The sequence below is a fragment of the Lithobates pipiens genome, unplaced genomic scaffold (genome assembly GCF_037356315.1).
Source record: "Lithobates pipiens isolate NorthernLeopardFrog02 unplaced genomic scaffold, aLitPip1_a1.2 Scaffold_10, whole genome shotgun sequence".
In the NCBI taxonomy this organism is placed as follows: Eukaryota; Metazoa; Chordata; class Amphibia; order Anura; family Ranidae; genus Lithobates; species Lithobates pipiens.
The window spans coordinates 221,026,531-221,053,227 of NW_027507686.1; the positions used below are offsets into that span (position 1 = coordinate 221,026,531).

Sequence of the window (26,697 nt, forward strand, 5' to 3'; positions counted from 1 at the left end):
AAGTCTCTTGTAAGGGTTTACAACCACTTTAATGAAGGTACAATATTTAGCAACTCACATAGTTGATGATTAAAACCAGCACATCTAAGTGTGCAGGCATCTGGGGTAAAACGGTCCACATAGACCGTCTTCCACACCGCCGGCTCTCACCGCTGTCAGTCTGCAATCGTGCCCGGGAAGACTACCTTGCAGTTAAGCGATCTTAAAGCGAGGCTCGAACTATTCGTGTAGCGTAAGGGATGATGTAGATGGCGGTGCGGGGGATGGTCTATGTGGACAGCTTTACCCCGGACGCCTGCATACTTAGATGTGCCTCTTTTAATCAACAACCATGTGAGTTGCTAAATGTTGTACCTTCATTAAATGTAATCATATTGATACACTTAAAGGCGCTTCTCTTCTCTTTTATACTCAGTTGTGACCTGACGCTACTTGTATATCAAGTCAACATTTATTAAAAAATTTTGCTTGTCTTGCAAAACGCTCTCAAACCAAGGTTTTACTGTACTCTGAAATTCCTCCACCGATTAGTCAGCAATGTTATAATATATACAATCATATCTTGCATCACATGTAACGGATTCCTTTTATTACTAAACAAAGCAACACATTTATTGCAGCAGGATATGTAATCGCTCTTAAATGTGGTAATTTGTCAAGTAAGGAAATTCAGCAATTAAAATCTGCATCACTGTAGCAGAAAGCTGCATAGTGCACAAGCTCCGCACCAGGGGTCGCAAACTCAAAGTGCCCGCATGCAAACTTTCCTTTCCCCCCAGCATTGGTGTCAGAGGACGCACTATTAACCCCCAGCATTGGTGTCAGAGGATGCACTATTAACCCCCAGCATTGGTGTTAGAGGATGCACTATTAACCCCCAGCATTGGTGTCAGTGGACGCACTATTAACCCAACACATTGGTGTCAGAGGACGCACTATTAACCCCCAGCATTGGTGTCAGAGGATGCACTATTAACCCCCAGCATTGGTGACAGCAGATGCACTATTAACCCCCAGCATTGGTGACAGCAGATGCACTATTAACCCCCAGCATTGGTGTCAGCGGACGCACTATTAACCCCCAGCATTGGTGACAGCGGACGTACTATTAACTCCCAGCATTGGTGTCAGCAGACGCACTATTAACAACCAGCATTACCCCCTACACTCCACAAATACCCCCCCACACTCCACAAATACCCCCTACACATATCCCCCCTTACACTCCACAAATACCACCCCACACACAATCCACAAATACCCCCTCTTCACAAAATTCAACCCCAGTCACGCAACTAAGGACGTTGCTCAGCCTCTGTGGGATGACTCACTTACCTCTCCTCCTGGCAGTCAGCTGGTGGCCTGATCTTCTGCCTCCCGAGTCCTCTCCTCCTGTCAGGTCCTGGCTTAATCACAGGCCTAATGGCAGGGAACCCCGATAACGCCACAATCTTCTGCCCTGAGGTGGCAGCAGGACCCTGGATCCAGGGCCGGTGTTCTGTCGAGAAGTGCCCACTGTGGAGGAGGTGCTTTTACTAGGGATAGGCATTGATCCATGTTCCTGCTTTGCAGGAACACAGGATCAATGCCTTCGCTACTGACAGAACGGCAACCTGCCTTGTTTACATAAGCAGATCACCATTCTGGCTCTCTGCCTAATGACAGGCGGGTGCCCGTGGACTTTGAGTCCATGGTATCCATTGATCAGCTCCCGCTGTATCTAATCACATGCATGCCCCAGACTCAGAAGTGTAGGATCACATACTAGGTAGGTGATCCACCGCAGAGTGGCTGCACTGCCACAGTATATGTGTAGTGGGCGGTCTTGAACTGGTTAAAGAGGATTTCTGGCCCCCTACCCCCAAAAACACTGTAACTGCTGACTTTTACTATTAGGGCATTTACCTGTCCAGACATCCAGCATAGACCTCATTCATTCTTGAATCAGCTCTCAGGTGTGGTCGCCTTCATCTTGTCTAAGGAAAACCAACAGTGAAGCTTTGCAGCTTCAGAGCAAGTTTCCTACTGTGCATGCGCAAAGTGAGCAGGAAGTGGGAATGGATACCTGTCAAAATTAGGTACCCGCTCCCCCCCAAAAGGCGGCAAATGTGGCAGCTTCCCCTTTTGGGTGCAGCCCTGCTTTAAGTTGTAGCTTTGCCACATCTTCCCACAATGCAACGTGCTGACCTTCCCTAACCAAAAGAGAGAAGAACCGCAGCTCCTGCATACTGACTGTCCTCTTGCTTGTCATAGATCATGGGGTTCCCAGGTAGATAAAGGCACAAGGACGTACCTCTTGTTGGTCACTCTTAACTCTGGATCTCAGCTTTTATTATTTATCTTCAACACAAAGCTACTTTAGTCTGGGCACACAACAGCATGTTACCAGAGATTACCTTTTTTGGGGGGTATGTCAGCTAGATTAGACAGCCTACTGTGCTACTCAGAGGGTATTAAAGTGAAGTCACACTTTTTATTTTTTTAGTACATTGTGCAGTTACAATACAGGTACAAACAACCAGTGGCGGCCCGTCCATAGGGGGCGCCCGGGCGCCGCCCCCCCTGTGTGGTCACAAAAAAAAAAAAAAAATGTAAAAAAAAAAAAAAAGTTTTAAAACTGCCCCTTTAAAAAAAAAAAAAAAGTTCTTTAAGGAAGTGCTCGAGCGCCGGTCACAGTGCACGCCGGGAAACGCCACGCCAATGCAATCATGAGATTGCAGGCGTGGCGCTTCATTTGCGGGCGTTTAGCCCGCCTCAGGGCGCTTTCTGAAGCGCTGAGTAGCTTCCGCCCGGCGCTGTAGTATGTGTTACTACGGCCGGGCGGGCAGTTTGATTGACATCTGAGTTGACTCAGATGTCACTTCCTGTCTTCTCTCTCCCATTTCACCTGAGAGAGGAAACAGGAAGTAAGAGGAGTAGAGCGGTGTGCAGGAGAGGAGCGGCTGCGGAGAACACCGGAGAGGAGCACACATTCAGGTAAGTGGGCTTCGGGTGTGTGTGTGCGGGTCCTGGGCATACATGGGATCGTGTCCCACTTCCTGCTGTGGCACCATGCCACCCAATGCTATAAAAAGGTGAGCAGCTGGTGACGAGCCAGAGTACACTATGTGCCGCATACATGGCTGTCCTTTCTTAGGAAGAGGACTCCATGCACTGTACTTCGGCACACTTCTCTTTTGGGTTTTTATATTTTTGAATGGGGGGGGGGGGGGGGCAGGGAATCCTGTAATAGAGCCTTGAATCGTTGTTCAGACCCTTTCCTTCACTCTTCCAACATTTTGAAGCTTTAGCCTTTTTTGTAGATGACTCGGGTTGTTGCCATGGTTTAAAACCTATTTTATCAGGGGCATGCAGGTCCTTTTTGGGGGTTTTATTTTTCTTTAAGATGACAGCTGATGAGGGGGACATGCGGTGTCCTTGCAGCCAGCTGTGACTGGACCTTGCCCTAATTGAGATGTGACGTTGGCTGTTGGGGGGGAAAAGTGTGGACTTTGGATACTGAGTGGGTGTCTCTGAACTCCAGATGCCGTGTGTCTTGATCATCTGAAGCATTGCTGAAATACAGATGAGGGAGAAATCTGAAGGCTCAGAAATGCAGACTGTTGTGGCTCTGGGGCAACACAGAAGCCAACTGAATTTTACAATGAAGATTATGGGTTAAGTCAGTGCATGGTGGAGTCCTCTCCAGATTTAATTGAATGAGGTGCAAGAGCTGAGTGGTTGTTGCATTGACTTGCTATATTAAAGTAGACCTGCCAGGATATGTAGCCCCTGAAGAATTTGGACCTTTGTCATATTGCCTTTCCAGGAAGGTTGCTTTCTGCTCAATGGCAATGATTAGTGGGGGGGGGGGGGGGGGCACTTGTTTTGTCACTTGTCCATGGTGGGCTTTTCCCACAAACTGACAGGTTTTTCTAATCTGCCCAGGAAATCTAGAAATCTGGTCTGCCAAAACCTATTGTTCACACTTCACTGGCCACTCTGACCTGTCCTCCCTGTAATGTGCCTTGCGGAGGAATGGCCACAGGAGAGCAACAGCACACCTATGTGTAACATTATTCAGGATTACAGACTTCTGGATAGACATATCTGTGTGTATATATGTGTACCACTACCCAGGATTGCAGAGTGCTGTATAGATATATACTGTGTATTTATAGGTATACCATTATTTAGGATTGCAGACTTCTGTATAGCTATCTATGTATAGATGTGATATTATCCAGGTTTTGCAGACTCACATGGATTGCAGAGTGCTGTATTGATATCTATATGTATAGGTGTACTATTATCCAGGATTGCAGAGTGCTGTGTATATATATATCTATGTATACTATTCATAGATATATATACAGCTCTCTGCAATTCTGGGGCAATGATACGCCTATACACAGTTATACACAGGTATGCCTATACATAACCCTGTATTTCTGGATACATAGATAATGTTAGTACAGTATGTCTATGTACACAGCTACTGTATTTGCAGGACAATGAAATTCTGGATACACGCCAATATCATTCTACAAATTCTGGGTGTGGCTTATGAGAAGTGGGAGGGGTCAACCGTGGATGGGCGGGGTCTTGCGCCCCCCCATCCTAAAACTTCACCAGCCGCCACTGCAAACAACGATACTAGAAGGATAGAAGAAAAGAGGGTGCACCAGGCTAGTGCATCATCCCACATAAATGTATTTTGCATATAAAAAAAAAAGATTAAAACTACTCACAAGCATGTAGAAATAAATACGCATATAAAGGCCTCTATCCCATGGCTATACAGTCCTGGGACCAGCAGTCTCCAGATCGTAGGGCAGACCATACAGGGGCCCCTGCTGGCTGACACATTTTGAAGGTAAACCTTCCTCAGTTCTGAATAAAGACGACCATGCGAAGATTGCAGCAGTGGCGATGAATGGATAAGGGGGTATGAAAAACTTCCTTCACTGGTGGAGAGCACTTTAGGAGGTAAGTCTGCTATAAGTGCACGTATGGAACATTAGAACAGGTGTCCTCATTGGAAGACTTTCCCTCAAAATTCAGCTTTGGTGACAACTAACATTTTGGAAGACCCATCAATCTTTGGCCTGGTAACAATGATCACCATGGCCATTAGGCTCGTTAATACGTGTGGCCATGGGTGAGTAAAAACAGGAGGTTGAGCCACAGTTTTACAGTCTCCCGACCGCCCACCTGAATGGCAACAATCAACTGCTCACAACTGTACAAGTGCTGCGGCCAGGGCAAAAATTAAACAGCATGTTGCTTTCAATGAGTTTTTCCACTTACGAACATGGGCTACATGTGGGTCGACTTGTAACTGCCTAGCATTGTGGCGCAGTAGTGTTGCATTTAAAGGGTTAAATACGGCAGTGAGGAGGCTCCATTCTCACCACCTGGATTGCTTTTCAGAGGAGCAGCAGTCCTTGCCACATGTCTGAATGAAACCTTAGAGAGGGAGAATTTCCCCTGCTGAGACACAGGCAGCAGAAAAACTGACCTAGAGTCTAACTAGAGATGAGCTCGGGCGCGGTTGGATGCACTTCCGCACCCATGTAGCCAACCCTACCATGAAGCTGTCACCTTTAATGGGCCTATCATTTGTTGACAAAGCATTTCCCACCCAGAAGCCACACATACACACACCCCTTGTATATAAAATGCAGCTGCAGTGTAGGTAATGCCTTGACCACAAATGATTGGCCCACTGCAACACCTCACTTGCGGGCTCGGCCCTGTGGATTCAGAAATGACCAACACTCATTCTAAAGCTTCCATGCTCCACCAAAAACGATTGTGGTTAGGAATACACTTCATAGGTCCTTTCAGACCTTCAAAGCACTTTCTACATCATTATAAAAAAAAAAAAACGGAAGCACTACAACAGTGATATGCAATTAGCGGACCTCCAGCTGTTGCAAAACTACAACTCCCATCATGCCTCTGCCTCTGGGTGTCATGCTTGTGGCTGTCAGTCTTGCTATGCTTCATGGGACTTGTAGTTCTGCAACAGCTGGAGGTCCGCTAATTGCATATCCCTGCACTACAACATGCTTTGGTTTGCCATGATGTGCTCAGATCTAAGTTAGTGGCGGTCCAAAATTGCACCTGTCCCACCAAAACATGGACACACACACAATGACAGTCTGCATACACTTACCTACAGTACATAAAGCACAGGCAGATGTTTACTCTCTGGCATGGATTTAAATATTCTTGACACTTTTCCATAAGATGGACAAAACACAGTCACCCTCCCAAGTGGTACAATGCACAACAGTAGAGAACGAACATAAATGTGTCTACTTACCACAACTCGGATGTGTTTGGCCAAATCTCTGGAGCTGCCGGTTAGGAAGTCGGAGAACGCAGTCTGCATTGAAAGACAACATGAGTAGGAAGGACTAGGAAGAAATGAGAGTGATAATCATTACACCTAGATCTACTCACCCCAGCGTAGAACATCTTATTGCGAAAACGACTGTTGAACTTTTCTGGGTTTGCCTCTAGGAAAAGAGAACAAATAATCCAGTCACATAACAGATCTGGTCAAAAAAATAATGCCACTTACAGTGTATCTAAACCCGACAACGCACTTAATTGTTGCTACCTTTAGGCCTGTTACAAAATTCACTTGAAAATAAAAAAATGCATTAAATCTAAGGTCTGATAATGTACATTATATCACCTATTTTGTCCTTAATTTAGATATGCTTCAAGCATACAAAAGGTTTTAGATATAACATCTAAAATAGGAAGAAATATGTTGAGCAGAATGGTCACACACATTGTGATTATGTATTTTTATTTCACTGGACATTTAAGGATTGGACACTATGCTATAAAATGTGTATTATGTATAATTAACTTGACTTTTTAAATATACAGGAGTTGTATATGTAATTACTGAATTGTGTTAATGTCTTAACAGTGTGTTGATTTAACACACAATAAGAAGACTTAAGCTGGACACAGATGAATCGAATCCCATCTGGTTGAGCAGGGACCAGTTGAGATTTGATCCATCTATGGGCAGGCTGATTGTACCCAAGTCAATCGATTTACTTCGGTACAACCAACATGTTGGAATTTTGAGATGCAAATATTGCCAGAGGCAGTGCCCCCCCCCCCCCTCGCTGGGAGAATGCAATACTACCACAGGAGGGATTGCCCCCCCATCAGCATTAACTGTGTTGATGTGGGAATTAAGCAATTTTCTTTCCTGCAACTTGTGGTTGCAGAAAATATAACCACATAATCTATGGCCTGCTTTAGGCAGTTAGGTTTTTTTAATATGTACATTTAATGTTCCAAAAATGGTGCCTAAATGGCCAACCTCCAGCCTCAAGTGCTGTCACACAGAAATGTGTCCCAGTGTATAAGTTTTGAAGGGACTTTGAGGACTTCAGGCGACAGATCCAGATGGCAGGGAAGTACAGAAGAAACTAAGTACTGGAAGCCTACAGAGTTTATAATAGAATGTGCCTGTTACTTTGCATGCCAGGTATGCTTCACAGGAACAAACCACATGGTTATTTGAGTACTGCACATGAGGTTTACTAAACCCTAAAGGGAAGGACACTGCTTTGTAGACAGACAATTCATAATAGTAGTGGATTCCAACAAGATAATTCCTACTGACGCAAAGTGACTGCACGGTTATGAGCATGTATGCATCTAATCACAGCTGCTAGGGTCCTCATGCAGTAATATTTCTGCAACAAATACAGTTTATTTCTCCTTTATTCAGATCTACATGTCCCCTTTTTTAGTATCAATATGACTAGTAAATTGTAAGCACACAACACTTGTTACAACCACATCCATCACCCATCACCCATCACTGCATCCCCAAAACATACAGAGTGCTTCCATACCTCGGGACTCATGGAATTCCAGTGTGACTCGAGCATCAAATCCCAGGCTGAAATAATTATTGAACACATCTAGAGGCAGCTGTAGGAAGAGAGGATGGTTAAAACACTAGTCCTTCTATATGGTACATATGACAAAATTTACCAACAACTTTGTAGTACAAGGACCTGACTGATTGGATAGAAATACAATGGGCTGTTAGGGGTCTCCACCCTACAAAAAAAAAAAAAAGGGGCAGTTCACTAATACATTTAATATCCCAGCATCAGTGGGAGTAAACAATGCCCCATCTTTTGTGTCAGTGAGAGGAACTGTGCCCCCATGATGGTGTCATTGGGGGGAATTGTGCCCCATCATTGGTGTCATTGTGTCCCATCGTTGGTGTCATTGGGAGGAACTGTGCCCCATTGCTGCCATCATTGGCAGGAATTGTGCCCATCGTTGGTGTCAGTGGATGAAATAGTGCCCCAAGGGCCAGATAAAAGCAAGCAAAGTGCTGCATCTGGCCCCTGGGCCACAGTTTGGAGACCATTGAGATAGGCCATCACATAGGATGGTAAATTTAAAAGGTGATAGTACAGAGGTTGTACAATGCGATTGTACTGTGCATGGCCAGCTTTATTAACTGCTTCTAAGATCGACATGGGCTACTTGTCTGATAATAACACAAAGTGCACTGATAGATGCAAAATGAAGATCTAAAAAAAATGAGAAATGCCCATAAATGGAATTAAAATGGAAGTAAAGTCTTATTTTTAAAAAGTGCTGACATGCAGGTCTCTTTTAAGACAGTGTATATCTCTTCTTCTATAGATGCTTCTACCTGCCTGTCAGCACATTTTGCTTGTACAGCGAGCTGTGCATGCACAGCTCAGTTCAGTCTTGGCAAAATTCTGTTCTGGGATGAAGTACCCCCAGTGTGCATGTGCAGGAGTTAATCTGGGTATACACTGGAGTTTTTTTCCCCCTCAATAGGCCCCTTCATATGCAGATCAAATGCTGGTTTTCCAGCAGGCCCATTCAACAGATGGCGGTCTAAAGACCACCTTCTGTTTACAAAGATAGATATACGCACATTGATATTCGCATGGTTCCTGCTGAACTGGCAGAATTCCAATATATGCATACCCTGCTTTACACCATCCTGCCAATCAAGATGGCCAAAGACACCAAACTCAAAGGACAACTATGTAAAAATGGAAGCGCCAGCCTTGGAAGGGAGCGCAGACATCGCTGGAAGTAATTGCTTTGCTCGGTAAGTGTGACACAATGTGCAAAGATGCTGTGCAGACTATAGAAAAAACCTCTTGGGGAACCAAAATGTAAAATTTACTGTGGGGGTTTATTACCACTTTAAGTCTGTCCACTGGACTTTATTTTAGACTGCCTCCCATTTCCGCCCTTCAAAATAAACTGCATACTCACTTTAGCGGTTGCTCCTTCTCCCCAATCCTCATCACAGGCCTCGAGGTTTCTCTCCACTTCCAGGTTCCACCGATCCAACTGGACCACAGTTCCCTCCTCTATGTGGGATAGGATCTTAGAAAGTGGCTCATCAGTATAACCCTAAGATTTAGGAATACAGGCTAAATTATTCAGCACATTCCATCTCATTTGTACACAGAGCATATATAGTGAACCACAGCCTACAGTTTGCATCAGATCGTATGCTACACTGAATCACAGCACATGTGTGTACATACAAAGGAAACATACACCAATAGAAATATGGATGATGCCACTACAGACGCCCTCCCCCCTCTGTAAATGCTAGTTGCCTGGCTGTTTATGGTTTCTGATCCCTGATCTGAACCCCTGATGTGTATATTTGAGAGCTGGGTGTGATAAGAGAGCAGAATTCGGTACCACATCCCAGTTAAACAGAAAAGAGGAAGAAAGGGGGCAGATGGGACTTTTAAGGTACCAGGAAATAGAATAATCAATTTAGAAAAATATACATTTTATTTAAACAATTCTTTAAACATTTAAAGGAATCTTGTATTATTTCTCATGACATGTACAACCGCTTGTTACTACATGTTTCACTCAGAAGAGCTTCCTCAGGAGTTTTTTAGGAAGTGTCACATGAAGCAATATATACGGATGCTTGTGTTCATGAAATATATCAACTAAAGCCAGGATTTACAAAGTGGGAAGACCTGATGTGTATACCTATTCTGAAGTATAAAGGTCCATTAACACAAAGCACTGCATGTGAATCGCAGAGTAACGTTGTTTACATGCAGTTCTGTGCAGTGCAGTTTCATCCCCATTAATTTAGAATGAGCTGAAATTGCACAGCACCAAAAGAAGTGCATGCACTACTTTTTTGAAACATGCAAAAACTGCATCGCATTTTATTTTTGTACCATGTGATCCGGTGTGGCCAAAACGGACTGCATTTGTGACCTGCATTTGGGAAGTCGTTAACTTTGAACTGACCCCTGCAGCAGATCACAAGGGCAGTGCGATTGGAATGCAGTGAGGGAGAGCTCTTGTTCCCGTCTGGCTTTCTGCACTGCATTTCAATCGCACTGCCCTTGCCCTGCATCCTAATGTAAATGGGCCTTTAAAGCCATTAGATCTTTGACATTTTCAGAGGGAGAGGTCAGAACTGGCAGTCTACATATTCCTTCCAGTGTAGGTTAGGATTAGGCAGAGGTGTAATCACAAAAGCTAAGATGAAGGCACATGTAACCAAGTTGTAAAACACAAGTCAGTTCCTAAAGAACAGTCTCCCAGCTCAGTCACCGACAGCAAAGAACAGTTTCTAGTTCATTCACACGGAGCAAAGAGCATTCTCTCTATTAATTTACATACAGCAAAAATCAGAGAGGAGTCCCTTAGTTTGTTCATATAAGAGCATAAAACATTGTCCTAACTTCTTCAAATGCAGCAGAGAGCAGTCTCATAGGTCTATCATGGGATGCCTTGATGTCACCTTCCAGCTCGAATAACTTAGATTTAAAAAAACGAAGGAGACCGGGAGAAGATTGTTGGTCAACCAGTGAGTGCATCCATTCAGACGCAGTCACTGTTCGGCTATTCAGCAGTTTCAGGTGGCAATTGTCAGAATACAACAGCCAGCAGGGGGAGATTCTTCCATTCTTAAGGTTTAGCTTAGCTGAAAAAAATCTATAAATGTATGGCTAGCCTTAGCCCACTGTTATTCAGCAAATAGAGTATTGGCTCACTTACATATAACAGAAACAATTTCTCAGCTAATTAATATGTAGCACCCTGTAGTTTAGGCAGGGTTGCTCCTCACAAATTTGCTTGCCAGGAGTAGTTATCCTGGTTGACAGAGATCTATTGATATCTCCCTAAGTTTGGCCTTGTTGCACTTTTTTCTTTTACCACTAGGTGGCCGGGTACTTGGTGGTACTAGATGTGAGAAGGGCAACGCAAGGTCAGGTTATGGATATATGGGGTATCTCAGCCAATGGGCAGGGATTTTCTTGAATCCCTTGGCCTGCTGGGAGAACCTATATATTTGGTGGAGTCAGGTAATCGGTGCTCTGCACCACCTGGACGGCTGACTGGGTGGACGTGTGTCGTATTGCCTGGGCTGCAAGGCCAGAGATGGGGCCTATCCCAGACACATCTGGCTGCTTGACTGTCTGAGGGCCTATTCAGACGCAAGAGATCAGCGCAGGTTTGGGATTGCGGCTTGCAGTCCAACCAAAGTGACAGTTCTGTCAGCCAGAGAACCTTTCGTGGTCGGAGGTAGAGGGGAATCTGTCGCCAGTAAGGGACTATCTGCCTTATTACCAGGGACCACAGTGAGTAACTGAAGCAAGTACCGGAATAGTATTCTCACCAACCACGGATGGTGAAGAGTCGGGAAACTTCAGTGGGAATCAAGCCAGGGACCCAGCCAGCGGAGGCGACTCTTGCAAAACAGCCTTGTGTGTCAAGCCAGGGACCGAGCAGGCCAGAGGGGTGAAGCTTGAGAGGTATCTGGATTGCCAAGCTAGGGATCCAGCAGCGAGGGGTGACGTTTGAGGAAGATACCACTGTGAAGATTGGAGGAGCTCAAGGGATTCAGTGGCACTGAATCAGAGGGTCTAGTGAGAGACTGGGAGCTCAGTGTATGGAAGAACTACAAGGAGAATTTGTAGTGAAGCTGAAAGGACTGTTACGCTTTGTGTTAGGAACTGTTAAAGACTGTTGCCATAGGAAATAGCATTCCTGCACGTGCAGATGTGGCTTCTTGCTGGAGGCCTTTCCCTAAAAGGTGCCCTGGCCCTAACCCTCTCTCCCAAAAATACAAAAGGAATGTTAAGAGAAATAAAACCTCTTTTACATCCAAGAAGTGTCTGGCGCCTAATGACTTTCACCATCTGACTTTCACCATCAGTATGCCCCACAGCCCACTACATACAGAAGGATGTCGGCTATCTTTGGCCTTGACAGTCCTCAGAGTGGAGGAGACTGGAGACCTTGCTACAAATATATAGCAGGGTGGAGTCCTCTGACCCATTTACATAGAGCAAAGAGCAGTCTCCTGGATCATTCACAATTGATTTATATCCAGGGTCTATCTTACACCCCAGCAAGAGCACTCTTACCACAGCATCACTTACCCCACCCCAGTTAAGAGTTCTGGCGAGGTCATTTCCTGTTCCTAGGGGCAGTATAGCGACAGGCGGAGAAGGGAAAAGATGCAGCTGATCCAGTACAGAAAGGATCCATCCCACCTGATGAAAGAAATGTGTTAACTGTCACACAAGGAAATGCTCAGGGGTCTTACAATCAAATATAGCAGCTTCAGAATATACATTACATGGAAATTCAAGAATGTAAGGGACCCGATGCTTGCACTAGCAACACTCAGATATTTGTAACAAGCACTGTCTAAAGTGTTTTTCATAACCTCTGCAAAATATCTTTTAGGCCAGATTCACATATGTGCAGCCGGGGGTCACAGCATGGGGTCCAGGTGTGATTCAGGTCCGAATTTTTGCCTGAACCGGACCCAAAGACGCACAGGACCCTTCTGCAAACCAGACCGCGGCCGCCCCGACCTGTATGAACCAGCTCCATTGAGAGCCAGGCACAGTCGCCTATCATGCAAATTGGATGCAGAGAAACTTGCATCCAATACGCATATATGTGAACCTAGCCTTACTCTTCCTTTAAACGGGGAAAAGTGCTTCATTCTGACCCATAAATTATCGTTGGCTACTAGGACACATGAAACAGGGTTCAAATGTATTATAACTCGGTGGCACAGGTACCCCTCCGTTCTCCATAACCATGCAATCTCAGATGCTTGCTGGGGTTTCCACACCTCCAAAAGGCTCCATGCTCCATATCTGGTAGGCTTGCCCCCTCCCATCCAGGCATTCAGAACACATATCTTTAATCTTTACTACACGCTTATGGTAACATAGATTCCATTGTCTCGAAAGATAGCACTTCTCTCCATGATTCCTGGAATCCTTAAATCCACAAAAAGATGTCCTCAGGCATTTTCTAGCTGTGGCCGGCATGTAATACCCCGATATTAGAAAAGGACCTCTACATCTCCCCTTGTGGAATGGGCAAATTAACTTGAATCCATTAGGAACCTGGAACAAATGTTGTTGCAGAAAACTGGAAGGGAAGAACAATTCAAACAAACTTGGACTTCTTGGTCTCCGTTTCATTTCTCTTCTGAGTTCCTAGACTGGGCCAAGGAAGGAATTCCATCGACCCCTCATTAGCCACGGTGGAGTGATTTCAGATCCCTTTCATAACCCCAATCACTTTTCTCTCTTAACACGTTGTTTTATCTTAACCAGATTTAAATCAATATCCCCTTTTTTCTTAAACTTGGGCATAACACCTTACAGATTTAAATTACCCTCAACATGTCAATAGATGAACCTGAACTGAATTTTACTGCATTTCACTATGTCTGCTGACAAAGGTAACATATGACTAGTTTGGTTGGGTAGTTGCCTCCCCAGTTACTTCTTGAACGACCAGAAATAGTAATGCCTGATTACCAACACCTTCTATTTGCTAACAATTAAATACAAGTACATTTTTGTTGTGTATATACACTATATTGTCAAAATTACACGCCTTTACACGCACATGAACTTTAATGGCATCCCAGTCTTAGTCCGTAGGGTTCAGTATCGAGTTGGCCCACCCTTTGCACCTATAACAGCTTCAACTCTTCTGGGAAGGCTGTCCACAAGGTTTAGGAGTGTGTCTATAGGAATGTTCCAGAAGCGCATATATTGAATCCTATGGACTGGGACATCATTAAAGTTCATGCATGTGTAAAGGCAGGTGTCCCAATACTTTTGAAAATATAGTGTATTTTGGAAGATTTGGATCTAACCACCTTTACACTTTTTCTACTCTTTGTACCTGTAAATCTTACATATAAAAAGTTAAGAAAAAAATATATATATCTTATGGGATCCTCCTATATTTGACAGTCACATGTGGAAAACTGTACAAATAAAATGCTGTGGAGGCTACAACTGCTGTTCGGCATGTTCTAGCTGTCAGTTGTGGGAGGGGGCATATGGCATCTACTGCCATTTAAATCAGGGTGCACAGAGACAGCAAACTATTCTGGGTCCCTGGTTTATCAGGCCAGCTAGCTTATTGTCAAATAGTTAAAGTAGAATTATAGCAAAAAAAAATTTTCATTTTGGATAGAGTAAGGGAGGGTTATAACCCCTGTCAGATTTTTTCTCGTCATCTGTGTCCCATTGCAGAGATTTCGCTTCACTTCCTGTCCAATAGCCAAACAGGAAGTGATAGGAAATCCTTGCAAATTAAAGAATTTTATTGAGGGCCCCCAGGCCATGTCCCCATTGGAAAAATCCCTTCCTATTACTTTTCTGGGGAAAACCCCAAATTTGGGATTTTCTTTTACCTTCAATGATAATGGTAAACAGGACAGATAGAGGGGGTAAATCTCCCTAACGGGGGCACAGACAGCAATACAAACTGAATCCCTCACAACATTATTGAAAACTGAAAGTAAAGTTTTGCATTTAGTTATACTTCAATGTAGAAATCCAGCCAAATGTTTCTTCTAGTTGTGCATAAAGGGTGGAAATGTTAGAACCTCCACCAGGTTTATTTTATTGCTGTTTGTGTCCCTTTTGCGGGAATCTTTCCTCAACATTTGTTCTGGTGACCAAAGTCTAAAATTAAGGAAAACCCCAAGTTATACACCTATCACCAGAATTGTAATAGTAGAGGACGTATCTTGAAATGGGGACACTAAGGTTCGCTTACTTCCGGTTATATCTTTGAAAAACAAAGGCAAATCTCTTTGAATGCGACTACAGGCTATAAAAACTGTCAGAGGTTCTAAGCCAGGGGTGCCCAATCTTTTGAAGAGCAAGGGCCTCTTAATCAACTTGGTAACCGGTCCACGGGCCACAATGAGTGGAGCGGGCAGATGACAGGTCCATGTCCATTCTGCATATGTAGGAGTGGACACCGAGACAGCCCGCTCTACTCTATGGGCCCTCCAATCTGATCTGCCCAGATGGAAGGGGACAACCCCCCCCATTTTTTTTTTGTGGATCTGGTTTTAGGTTGGTAGATGTAAACGGCCACAAGTCCTTTTACATCTTTGGCTCAATAGAGGTGAATGGAGGGTATTATATGGTCTGACTGATCATGTCAGAGGGGACTAAGGCTGCTTTCACACTGCCGAGCTGTGGTTTATCCACACCAAGGGTTCAGCACAGTGCACCTATGGCGTTCCTGTGGGTTAGCTGCACTTTTCTATAGACTTCTACTATATTCTGCAGGTGTGGTGCACTTTTAGAAGTGCACCAAACCCGCAGGTAATAACAGAAGTCTATGGCTCAGTGCAGGTAACCTGCAGGTGTTCTGCGCTGCACCTGCGGATCAATTTGAAAGAAGCCCAGTAACCACTGCAGAGCCGATATGCCCATATATACATTGTGATTTTAGTAATAAACTTACCTTTAATAACAGTCTTCTATTTAGGTATCGCCAGCTGTTGCTGTCCCAGGCAGAGAGCATTTGGTATCACTCCGCCTGTGGCGGACGTTGGCGGTATACAAAAAGCATTGGCTTATGCGGCTCTGCTCTGCAGCCGCTTGCTTTTTCTACCGCCGGCTTCATTCCTAACACTGATGCTCTGGGATGGCTGGTTGGCAAACCCACAATCTGGGCTTGCCAACCCACTGTCCCAGGGCTACATCAGAGGGCTCGGTGGGCCACATGTGGGGCACCCCTGTTCTAAGCCTTACTGACTTAATAATAAAACAATATGGAATGCTGCCTTAAAAGCTCTTATTTAAAAGGTCGAAACTACTAGAAAAGCTTTGTTTAGACCTAATCCTAATCTAAAATAAATAAGATCTTCTTTGTGTAGGTCATCAAAATGCAAGATCCTCTTTATTTCCCATCCATATAGAGATACGAACGGTGATGGGAAATGCGCAGCAAGAGAAGCACAGGAATAGTCTGTAATGAGGATATTGAGTCAGCAGGAAGTCTTTGTTCTGTGCAAGTAGTGAATCTTCCAGCTTTGTTTCTCTGGCTCATCAAATCTGTCAATATGTTAGCATGCAGCACAGTTGGAGACAACCCACCTCTTCGCACTGTGTGGTAGCCAATAGAACTTTATGAAAGGTCACTGTGTGTTGTCTCGCTTCATCACGCCGCACACCACCCACTGCGCTTTAACGCAGCAGATTTTATGTGAACTGACCCTTGCAGTGGCCATACACACTTCCATTCTATTATCTGATTAATATGCAATTCAATCAAATGAGAAACTGGTCAAATAACCATAACTTCCTGTCAGACCGATTTAGACAGAATTTGATTAAAGTGAATTATTGATGGTTTGCTGCAACCAGCAGCACTGATATACATTGAGTCATAATTTCAAATTTCAATTACTGTATTTATTGGTGTATAACACGCATTTTTTCATCCTGGAGACCGGGTGCAAATAGCGTGTGCATGTTATGCACCGATACTTTAATTTTAGCTGCCTCGGAGAGGACAGGGAGGGGGGCGGGACGAGTTCCGTCATATTACATACATTGAGAATCTCCTGTTTACTTGGCGGCCTCTGTAATAGGAAGTCCCGTCTCCTGGACCGACATTGGACCACTGTTCTGTCTATCATAGGAGATTCTCACTGTATGTATTCTGTCGGCAATCGTACCACCCCCCTCTCTGTCCCGAGCCTGTCCTGAGGCTGAAGATGGGCATCGATCAGGCTGCACTGATGGCAATGGTGAGGCTGCTGCATTGATGGCAATGGTGAGGCTGCTGCATTGATGGCAATGGTGAGGCTGCTGCATTGATGGCAATGGTGAGGCTGTTGCATTGATGTGGACTGATGAGGCTGCATTGGTGGCACTTGTGAGCCGGCAGATGGACATTGATAAGGCCGTATTGATGGCAATGATAAGGATGCAGATGGGCACCCTTTATGTTTTTTTTCCTGAAACGTCCCTCTTAAAATGAATGTGCCTGTTATACACCTGTGCCTGTTATACGCTGATAAATATGGTAATTAGATTACAAGGCTGCCTGGTGGAAACATAGATATGATGGATAACTTACAGTTGTATCTTCCAAACATAGATGGAATTCAACTTTCCTATGTGTGCCATATTAATTGATTTGGTTATCGACTATTGATCAAGTACTCTTTTCAGGAGAGATCGATGGGAAAATAAATCAATTGTTTATTAAAGTGGGTTATGGCTACCATTACAGAGATTAAAAAGATCCTTGGTGTCATGCCGCTGATTGTTTGTGCCTTTGGTCCTGGAACTATGCAAGCAACAGGAAATCGGAACTCAATCAGGCACAGCTCAAGGAACCCCAAGCAACATCTGACAATCTGGTTTGATTGGCTGATCTAGAGCGACAAGGAAACAAGACTGGCCAAGTACATGGGGTCCTAGATAACACAGATACAGCCCAGACATACACTACCAGAGACACACAGAACTTACGGTGCCATCACCCCCGCAAGCTAGGATACGCAATGAAGGAACCTTCCGATACATCTCCAACCTACGGACAGGACAAAACAGGATTATCTAATCAGAACACAACCCATTACAATAATCACATTTTAGCTTTATTTTACAGCTTTTAAGTGAAAGCGTAACTGTGAGAAAGGCCGTTAAACTAATAAGAGGCATGGAGGAGCTCAGCAGACCAAAACAGAAAAAACACCATCCAGCACTCAATCCTAGTATTCCACCAAACAGGGCTGTGATAGGCAATGGTTTCAGCTCTCCTGCGACTGAGCGGTCTTTCCAAACACTGAAAAATTGTACACAAGAGGGCACTAACTCTAAGAGCTCTGAGGAAGGGGGTCTGACCCCCAAAACGCTTACGTCTTTCCACCGTGTGGCCGACGTAGGTTCACCCGCCTCACCAGTTGGAGCATTGTATATGATAAGCCTTCAGGACTTCTCCAGAGCCTCTCCCATCCTCTGGAATTCCTGGCCCCGGTATATCCGATCAGCCCTTAAGCTGTCCACCTTTAGGAGATCCCTGAAAACCTTTTTATTCAGGGAAACCTATCCCACACCCACCTAACAACTGTCCCCGAGCTACCCCCTTCAAATTATGCCCCACATCTATTACCTTTTGTACCACCACCCCCTCCCTTTAGAATGTAAGCTCTATGAGCAGGGCCCTTCCTGTACCTTCTGGATTAAACTATACTGTAATTGTGCTGTCCTCCCTCTACATTGTAACGTGCTGTGTAAACTGTTGGCGCTATATAAATCGTGTATAATAATAATTAGCCTGATTTTATTCCTACTTTTGTGAGTACAACACGGTTATGTGATTTTAATAAATGGTTATTTATGTGTACATTTTTGCAGTGAGGAAAGATCAGCTGAACTGAATTTATCAGAGGAGAATGAGGGATATGATCACCATGTATAAATACATAAATGGTCGATATAATGAACTTGGTGCAAAGTTATTCTTTGCATCTGTAGAAGAGACAATCTTTACATATGCAAAGGTATCTTTACAGTTAAAGTTGTGAAAATGAAATAAGCGTCATCAGGAACTAGGTCTAGACATCTCCACTGATTGTTTAAAAAAAGAAAAAAGAAAAGTTGGATGCATTTCTAAATGCACGGCATATAACTGGAAATTAAAATTAAGTAATAAAACCAAAGACTGTTGATCTAAGGACTAGTAATTGTGATGATTCATGAGACCACACATGTAGATTGCCATCATCCCTTGATAATATGTAAATAACCTAAAAAAAACTGGGATTTTATGGGCAATAAAAAAATATACATAAATTGCGCAAATTTTTTTATTTATTTATAGAAACTGGTTAAAAACCTCTCATGTTGGAAATACAACCCATCAAACATTGTAAACATGGCACTCTGAACGAATAAAAATTGCAGACATTTGCACAAGACTATTTTAAACCATAGAGTGGTAGTCCGGGACTGCTTGCTGCTCCCTTTATTTGTGGTTTCTGATAGGAAACGCTGCAGAGGAGGATATCCAACGCATTTTAAAATTATATTGTGAATCTTCTTCAGGGAATGATACCACTCTCTAAAAAAACAGCCCATATTAGTAAAACATCAAAACAAATTCAAACTGTATGAATTTGCATTGATGTTTTACTAATATGGGCTGTGTTTTTTTTTTTTTTTGTAACATTGGCACGTCAGGAGTGCCATGTTTACAACGTTTCAATGATGTGTTGTATTTCCAACACAAGAGATTTTTAACCAATTTCTATAAATAAACATTTTTGCACAATTTATGTATATTTTTTATTGCCCATAAAATCCCAATTTTTTTAGGTTATTTACAGTTGATCTAAGGACTATGCCATTGCCTTAAAGAGGTAGTAAACTGCAAAAAAAACAAGCAAAAAAAAATCTTCCCCCGCAAGTTAGGAGAATAATGTGCTAGTATGCATCACATGCTACCACATTATGAAAGACTTACCTTAAAATGAAGCCCTGCAGCAGCACACTTTCACTGTTATCAGGGCTTCCATCTTCACCTAGTTTTCCTTCTGGGTTCCGGACGTTTGAAAGGCCAAGCCTCGATGACATCATTCCCGCGGCATGTCGTCCACTGAGAGTGGAGTGCACCGGCTGCTCATAAAGTAAATATCTCCAAAGCGCTGCACGTTTAGCAGATATTTACTTACCTACAGGTGAGCCTTATTATAGGCTTACCTGTAGATATAAATAAAAAAAAATAAAAAAAGAGGACTTTACTACCACTTTAAAGGATCAGGAAGGATTTTTTTTCCCCGTTGGAGGAAACTGGACAATCCTTTATAATTTGTGACTTCCTCTGGTTCAACTGTGGATATATGGTTCTGTATATTGAGGTGTTCAATGTATTTATTAGTTTTTCATTTAGTTTACCATAGTGGTCTCCAAACTGCGACCCTTTGCTTTTAATCAAGCCCTTGAGGCACTTTTCCTGCCACTGAAGCAAGCTGCTATTTCTCCCGTTGACACCAACAAAGGGGTATAATTCCTGTTATTGGCATCAACAACATGGCACTACCCCTCCCACTGACACCAGCAAGGGGGCAACATTCCTCCCTGAAACCAATGACGGGGCACTATTCCTCCCCCTAATGCCAAAGATGCACGGTTTACTCCCAGTAAACGACGCCAGTACACTTTCTACTCCCAATGGCCACAGTCCGGCCCCCCTAAAGTCTGAAGGGGGTAAAGTGGCCCTTAGTTTGGGAAGTTTGGTTACCCCTGGTATCAATGGACTTGTGTCTTTTTTACACCCTATGTAATTTGAGTCTAGGTTTACATCTATGGGGCCTGCGCTTGATGCATTTTTCCAGGGCATTTCGTGGTGGGTTTTTAAACCTGCGTTTTTGATGTACCCGAAAAGGACATTGACCCCATGTCAATGGGTCTATGGTTGTGGGGGTCTGCGGGCGGGGGGCTTATCAGAATCTGGAAGCCCTCTTTAACAAGTCCCCCTCCAATGCGAATGAGTGTGGGGTACATAGTATACCGACCCATTCACCAAAAAAAAAAAAAAAAAAAAAAAAAAAAGGTAAAAGTGAAAAAAGACAGTACAAGTTCTTGAGAAGTCCTTTATTAAAAAAACAATGTCCCCCGATGTAGATCCATCGTACAATCACGCCGCTTGCAGCCACCAGTTTCAAGAGAAAAAAAAAGCTCTGCTCGTCACCGTGTACCATAGGAAACCATGTTAAATAGACTGGAGTGCGTTTCTGCAAACTGCAAAATGCACTAAAAACCGCATAAGCGTGAACATAGGGTTAAGATGAACCTACCCATCCTACTGGGAACTGTAGATGGGAACTGTAGACAAAAGGTCCACACACTGTCATACTATGCGCTAGATTTTGAACGAGTAATACTTCCTCCAAGATTTTATCTGTTCTACACACAATCTGACATTTCATGTTTTTATATAATGGCTCCAAATTTCAAAGGAAAATGTTTCACATAATAAAATGGCTAATAGCCTAATTTAAACACTTACGCTTCTCTTGGGCCACCATGACATAGATCAAACACTTGCCGTGGATTCAGATACCACATAAAGGACTGAAGGATCTTTATACCCTGTGTGAGCAAAAGTAACATCACATAACTTATAACCTGCGTTTACCATCAAGAACGAATGCAATTACATGAACTTGTATAGGCTTCTATTTGTAGATGACAGAAAAAAATAATATTGTGTTGGCCTACAATTTTCCATCAAATCTTTACTCAAAGGGTGTGGCCAAACATGGATTTAGCCTGGTTTTAATTCTGTTTTACTGATTGTCATCCAAACTTGCTAGAGTTCAGAGAACAATGTCCAAGGATCAATAACTGCTAAAAAAAAATACTGTTAAAAAACACTGTGATCGGTCAATAAGTGTTAGGTTAACATTAGGATGTTGTTGCACAAAGACGGAGGCAGCATGTTGAAGGGTAGAAGGCACCTTTAGAAAAATACACAAGCAGAGACAAAACAGCGCCAACCTAAGTGCAGCAATATAATCCATGTTTGTTTATTACAATAGTAATACACTCACTACTCTTTGTAGTAAGAAAGCAGGCACATCATATTTAAAAATGTTTGGATGGTTGATCTGATAAGCGACACAGTACTCCAAAGAAGGGGTGATCACAAAGCGCAAGTGTATTACTATTGTAATAAACAAACGTGGATTATATTTCTGCACTTAGGTTGGCGCTGTTTTGTCTCTGCTTGTGTATTAAAAAGTAATGTACTACTTAATACAGGCAACTCTGGCCAATATATGCCCGTTTTGCTGCTACATGCACACTGACTGTGTCTGTGTGTACTAATCCTAAAACATTGATTGATTTTCTTTTGTTTTCTTATGGCCTTTTAGACAGTATTACCTCTTTGCTGGTGTAGCCATCAGAGCGTCTCTTGTGGATGTGAATCAGTGGCCAGTCCGGGGTTGCATGCCTGTTTACCTATGTTGTACATGCGGATGCCTTACAATTGTTTTTATTATTTCCCCACGTCCTTTCTTTTTTTTCTTTTGGTGGAGAATGCGGGCAATGCTCTCGCTAGCCCCATGTCCTTTCAATGAACCCTATATTTAAGTACCTTTAAGTCTAAATACCATATAGTTCACTATGTAAAACTACCTGCTTTTTATGCACTATAGTACAATTATGTAACTATATTAACATTGCAGATAAAGATAAAGTCACCCAAACGTAAACCTCCCCTGATGAAGGAAAAAATATACCAATACATTTCTGAAACATGTCGGGATGCATGCTACGAACCTTCATGGACTGACCTCAGCTCGACTCCGACAATGCCTGGATTATAGGCTTTGGGTTTGATATACACATTTATATATGAACTGGTTCATTGGTATATCTTCTATATTTTAACGTTACCGTTCAGGTCTATAAAATGTATTACATATTGTGTACTCAATAACAGTGGCACTTTGCTGCCTTTTACTTACTGCATTACTCCTATTTCTGCCTTAAAAGTCCAAGGGGGTGACCTTTGCGGTACTTGTTGCATGTCTTTTTTTCATGTTTTAAGGATGTTGGCAGTCCCATACACTCAATTCCCTCTAATAACATTCTTCTTATTTTAGGTAATTAACTCTTAATATTTATAGCGTCACACACATAATTATCTTGCACACAGCACAGAGAACATAGTTCTGCAGCTGTATAAAATATTTTATTACACCTTTGGTGTAGAGTTATTATATTTATATTCTTCTCATCTATGCAGCCCCACCTTGTTTGTATTCCCTACACTCCATCCCCTCCCATACAAGTTGGCAACAGTTTGTTTACTGCTATCACATGCTTGTGCTTGATGGGACAGAGTGCAGAGAATACAAAAAAAAAAAAAAAAAAAGGGGGGGGGGAGTTGTATATAGAGGGGGGTGTTCTGTAGTCTGGAGGGCAGGTGTGGGCAATGCTGCTTGGGGTTACAGTGTAGCAAAGGCAGAATACACAGGATCTTAGGAGCTCACTGGATTTAAAGGCATATATACATTTATTTTTTTGCACCTGCAGTGCCTACAACAAGACCTAAAACATAAGTAATGCCCTGAACACACGATCCAAAAATCATACAAAAAATACCGCTTTCAAAACGATCGTACGATAATTTGATCATTAGTACACAACCCTCTTCCTCCTCCTCTATACGTCATGCACAGTCTGTGGGCATCTCCCGCTGTGTGTCTCCCAGCCGAGTGTGAAAACTTTGGTCGCGCTGTGAGAAAGGTCCCACCCTCCTCCTAGATCAGCTCGTGTGATAGACACAGTGTTTATCACACGAGCTGATCTAAGAGGAGGGCGGGACTTCTCACAGTGCGGCCAAAGTTTTCACACTCAGCTCAGAGACACACAGCGGGAGATGCCTGCAGACTGTGTAATCCAGGCACAGGCACTGACTACAGTGAGGCTGCGATTATGGGCACGGTGAGACTGCATTATGGGCACGGCGAGGCAGCCATTATGGGCACGGCGAGGCAGCCATTATGGGCACGGCGAGGCTGCGATTATGGGCACGGCGAGGCTGCGATTATGGGCACGGCGAGGCTGCGATTATGGGCACGGCGAGGCTGCGATTATGGGCACGGCGAGGCTGCGATTATGGGCACGGCGAGGCTGCGATTATGGGCACGGCGAGGCTGCGATTATGGGCACGGCGAGGCTGCGATTATGGGACCAGCGAGGCTGCGATTATGGGACCAGCGAGGCTGCGATTATGGGACCAGCGAGGCTGCGATTATGGGACCAGCGAGGCTGCGATTATGGGACCAGCGAGGCTGCGATTATGGGACCAGCGAGGCTGCGATTATGGGACCAGCGAGGCTGCGATTATGGGACCGGCGAGGCTGCGATTATGGGACCGGCGAGGCTGCGATTATGGGACCGGCGAGGCTGCGATTATGGGACCGGTGAGGCTGCAATTATGGGACCGGTGAGGCTGCAATTATGGGTACAGTAAATCTCAGATTATGGGCACGGTGAGACTGCATTATGGGCACGGTAAGGCTGAGTTTATGAGGTGTGACGTCCTAGCCATGCCCGCTATGTCCGGCTTCGGGCGTTGCCATAACAATGGTGCTAAATCAGCTAAAAGTATTTGGTTCTGTATGTGCGTGATAATTAATGGAAATTAGTCGATTAAAAAAAAAAAAACGATTAATCGAACACGAAAATTTTAATCAGTAACAGCCCTACCGAAAATACAATAAAAATACACTACAGCACATTAAAGCGGAGGTCCACCCTAAAATGGACCTCCGCTCATCGGAATCCCCCCCCCCCCTCCGGCGCCACAATCGGCACCTTTCAGGGGGGAGGGGGGTGCAGTTACCTGGATAATCCAGGTAACTGCACCCACTTCCGGGCTAGCTCTCTGCGGAAAGGGGCGTACATTACGCCCCTTTCCGCAAGCGCCCGCCCCCTTCAGCAAGTGCCCCGCTGCCTGCTGGGAAACACACAGCTCCCAGAGGCAGCGGCTCGCACATGCGCAGTAGGGAACCGGGAAATGAAGCCGAAAGGCTCCATTTCCTGATTCCCATACCCAAGATGGCGGCGGCAGGACCCGATAGACGAGCGAGCGATCGGCTTCGGGTGCCGACATCGCGGGCGCACTGGACAGGTAAGTGTCACTATTTAAAAGTCAGCAGCTGCAGTATTTGTAGCTGCTGGCTTTTAAAAAAAAAAACGCGGAGTCCCGGTGGACTCCCGCTTTAAAGTATATCTAAAGGTGAATTAAAAAAACAAACACCTTGGGGATGAAAAAAAAACAATGTCATACTTACCTACCTACCTGTGCAGTTGGTTTTGCACAGAGTAGCCCTCATGCTCCTCTTCTGGGGTCCCTCAGAGGCACTCCTAGCTCCTCCTCTTCTCAAGTGCCCCGTCGGAGAAGCGCTCTCCCTCGGGGCACTCATGTGGGCACACTCCCCTGTCCTGCATCTATTGACACAGACAGCAGGACTCGGGGCCCTCCTCCGGCTCCCACGGATTTGACTGACAGCAGCGGGAGCCAATGGCTGTGCTGCTATCAATCTATCCATTCAGTATACGAGACACTGGCTGGAGCTGGTGTGCTCGTTTCCAGTGCGGGAAAGACCGGGTTCAGATAAGTAAAACGGGGGCACTCGGTGGCTGCTACACTAAAGGAGGTTTTTCACCTTAATGCATTAAGGTGAAAAACCTTGAGGGTTTACAATCCCTTTAAATCCCTTATGAATTTTTATTCTGTCATAAGAGAATTTTTGAAACTTTAGCAACCTATTCAATTTCTACATGCGACTAGCAAGTGAAAAAAGTCGGACGATCTTGTTTGCGGGGCATAAAGGTGCAAAGGTGCACACACTAACTGTTGCAAGCCCTTCCCTCTTCCCCTACAGTGCCTTTGCGAAAGTATTCGGCCCCCTTGAACTTTTCAACCTTTTGTCACATTTCAGGCTTCAAACATAAAGATATAAAAATTTAATTTTTTGTGAAGAATCACCAACAAGTGGGACACAATTGTGAAGTGGAACGAAATCTATTGGATTTTTGAAACTTTTTTAACCAATAAAAAAATGAAAAGTGGGGCGTGCAAAATTATTCGGCCCCCTTGCGTTAATACTTTGTAGAGCCACCTTTTGCTGCGATTACAGCTGCAAGTCGCTTGGGGTATGTCTCTATCAGTTTTGCACATCGAGAGACTGAAATTCTTGCCCATTCTTCCTTGAAAAACAGCTCGAGCTCAGTGAGGTTGGATGGAGAGCGTTTGTGAACAGCAGTTTTCAGCTCTTTCCACAGATTCTCGATTGTATTCAGGTCTGGACTTTGACTTGGCCATTCTAACACCTGGATACGTTTATTTGTGAACCATTCCTTTGTAGATTTTGCTGTATGTTTGGGATCATTGTCTTGTTGGAAGATAAATCTCCGTCCCAGTTTCAGGTCTTTTGCAGACTCCAACAGGTTTTCATCCAGAATGGTCCTGTATTTGGCTGCATCCATCTTCCCCTCAATTTTAACCATCTTCCCTGTCCCTGCTGAAGAAAAGCAGGCCCAAACCATGATGCTGCCACCACCATGTTTGACAGTGGGGATGGTGTGTTGAGGGTGATGAGCTGTGTTGCTTTTACGCCAAACATATCGTTTTGCATTGTGGGCAAAATGTTAGATTTTGGTTTCATCTGACCAGAGCACCTTCTTCCACATGTTTGGTGTGTCTCCCAGGTGGCTTGTGGCAAACTTTAGACGAGACTTTTTATGGATATCTTTGAGAAATGGCTTTCTTCTTGTCACTCTTCCATAAAGGCCA

General features: G+C 44.0%; 1 protein-coding gene across 6 annotated transcripts in view; it reads right to left on the bottom strand.

Moving 5' to 3' along the window:
* The window catches only part of DGKZ (diacylglycerol kinase zeta), a 341,151-nt gene that overhangs the window by 75,769 nt on the left and 238,685 nt on the right, over positions 1-26,697 (bottom strand). For all 6 annotated transcript variants that reach the window (XM_077461740.1, XM_077461769.1, XM_077461759.1 and 3 more), the window contains 7 exons: positions 21,391-21,473; positions 17,850-17,910; positions 12,462-12,575; positions 9,301-9,441; positions 7,878-7,956; positions 6,451-6,506; positions 6,311-6,373 (listed from right to left, as the gene is read on the bottom strand). In XM_077461740.1, the coding sequence (XP_077317866.1) occupies positions 6,311-6,373; positions 6,451-6,506; positions 7,878-7,956; positions 9,301-9,441; positions 12,462-12,575; positions 17,850-17,910; positions 21,391-21,473 (597 nt within the window). The remainder of the gene's footprint in view (positions 1-6,310; positions 6,374-6,450; positions 6,507-7,877; positions 7,957-9,300; positions 9,442-12,461; positions 12,576-17,849; positions 17,911-21,390; positions 21,474-26,697) is intronic.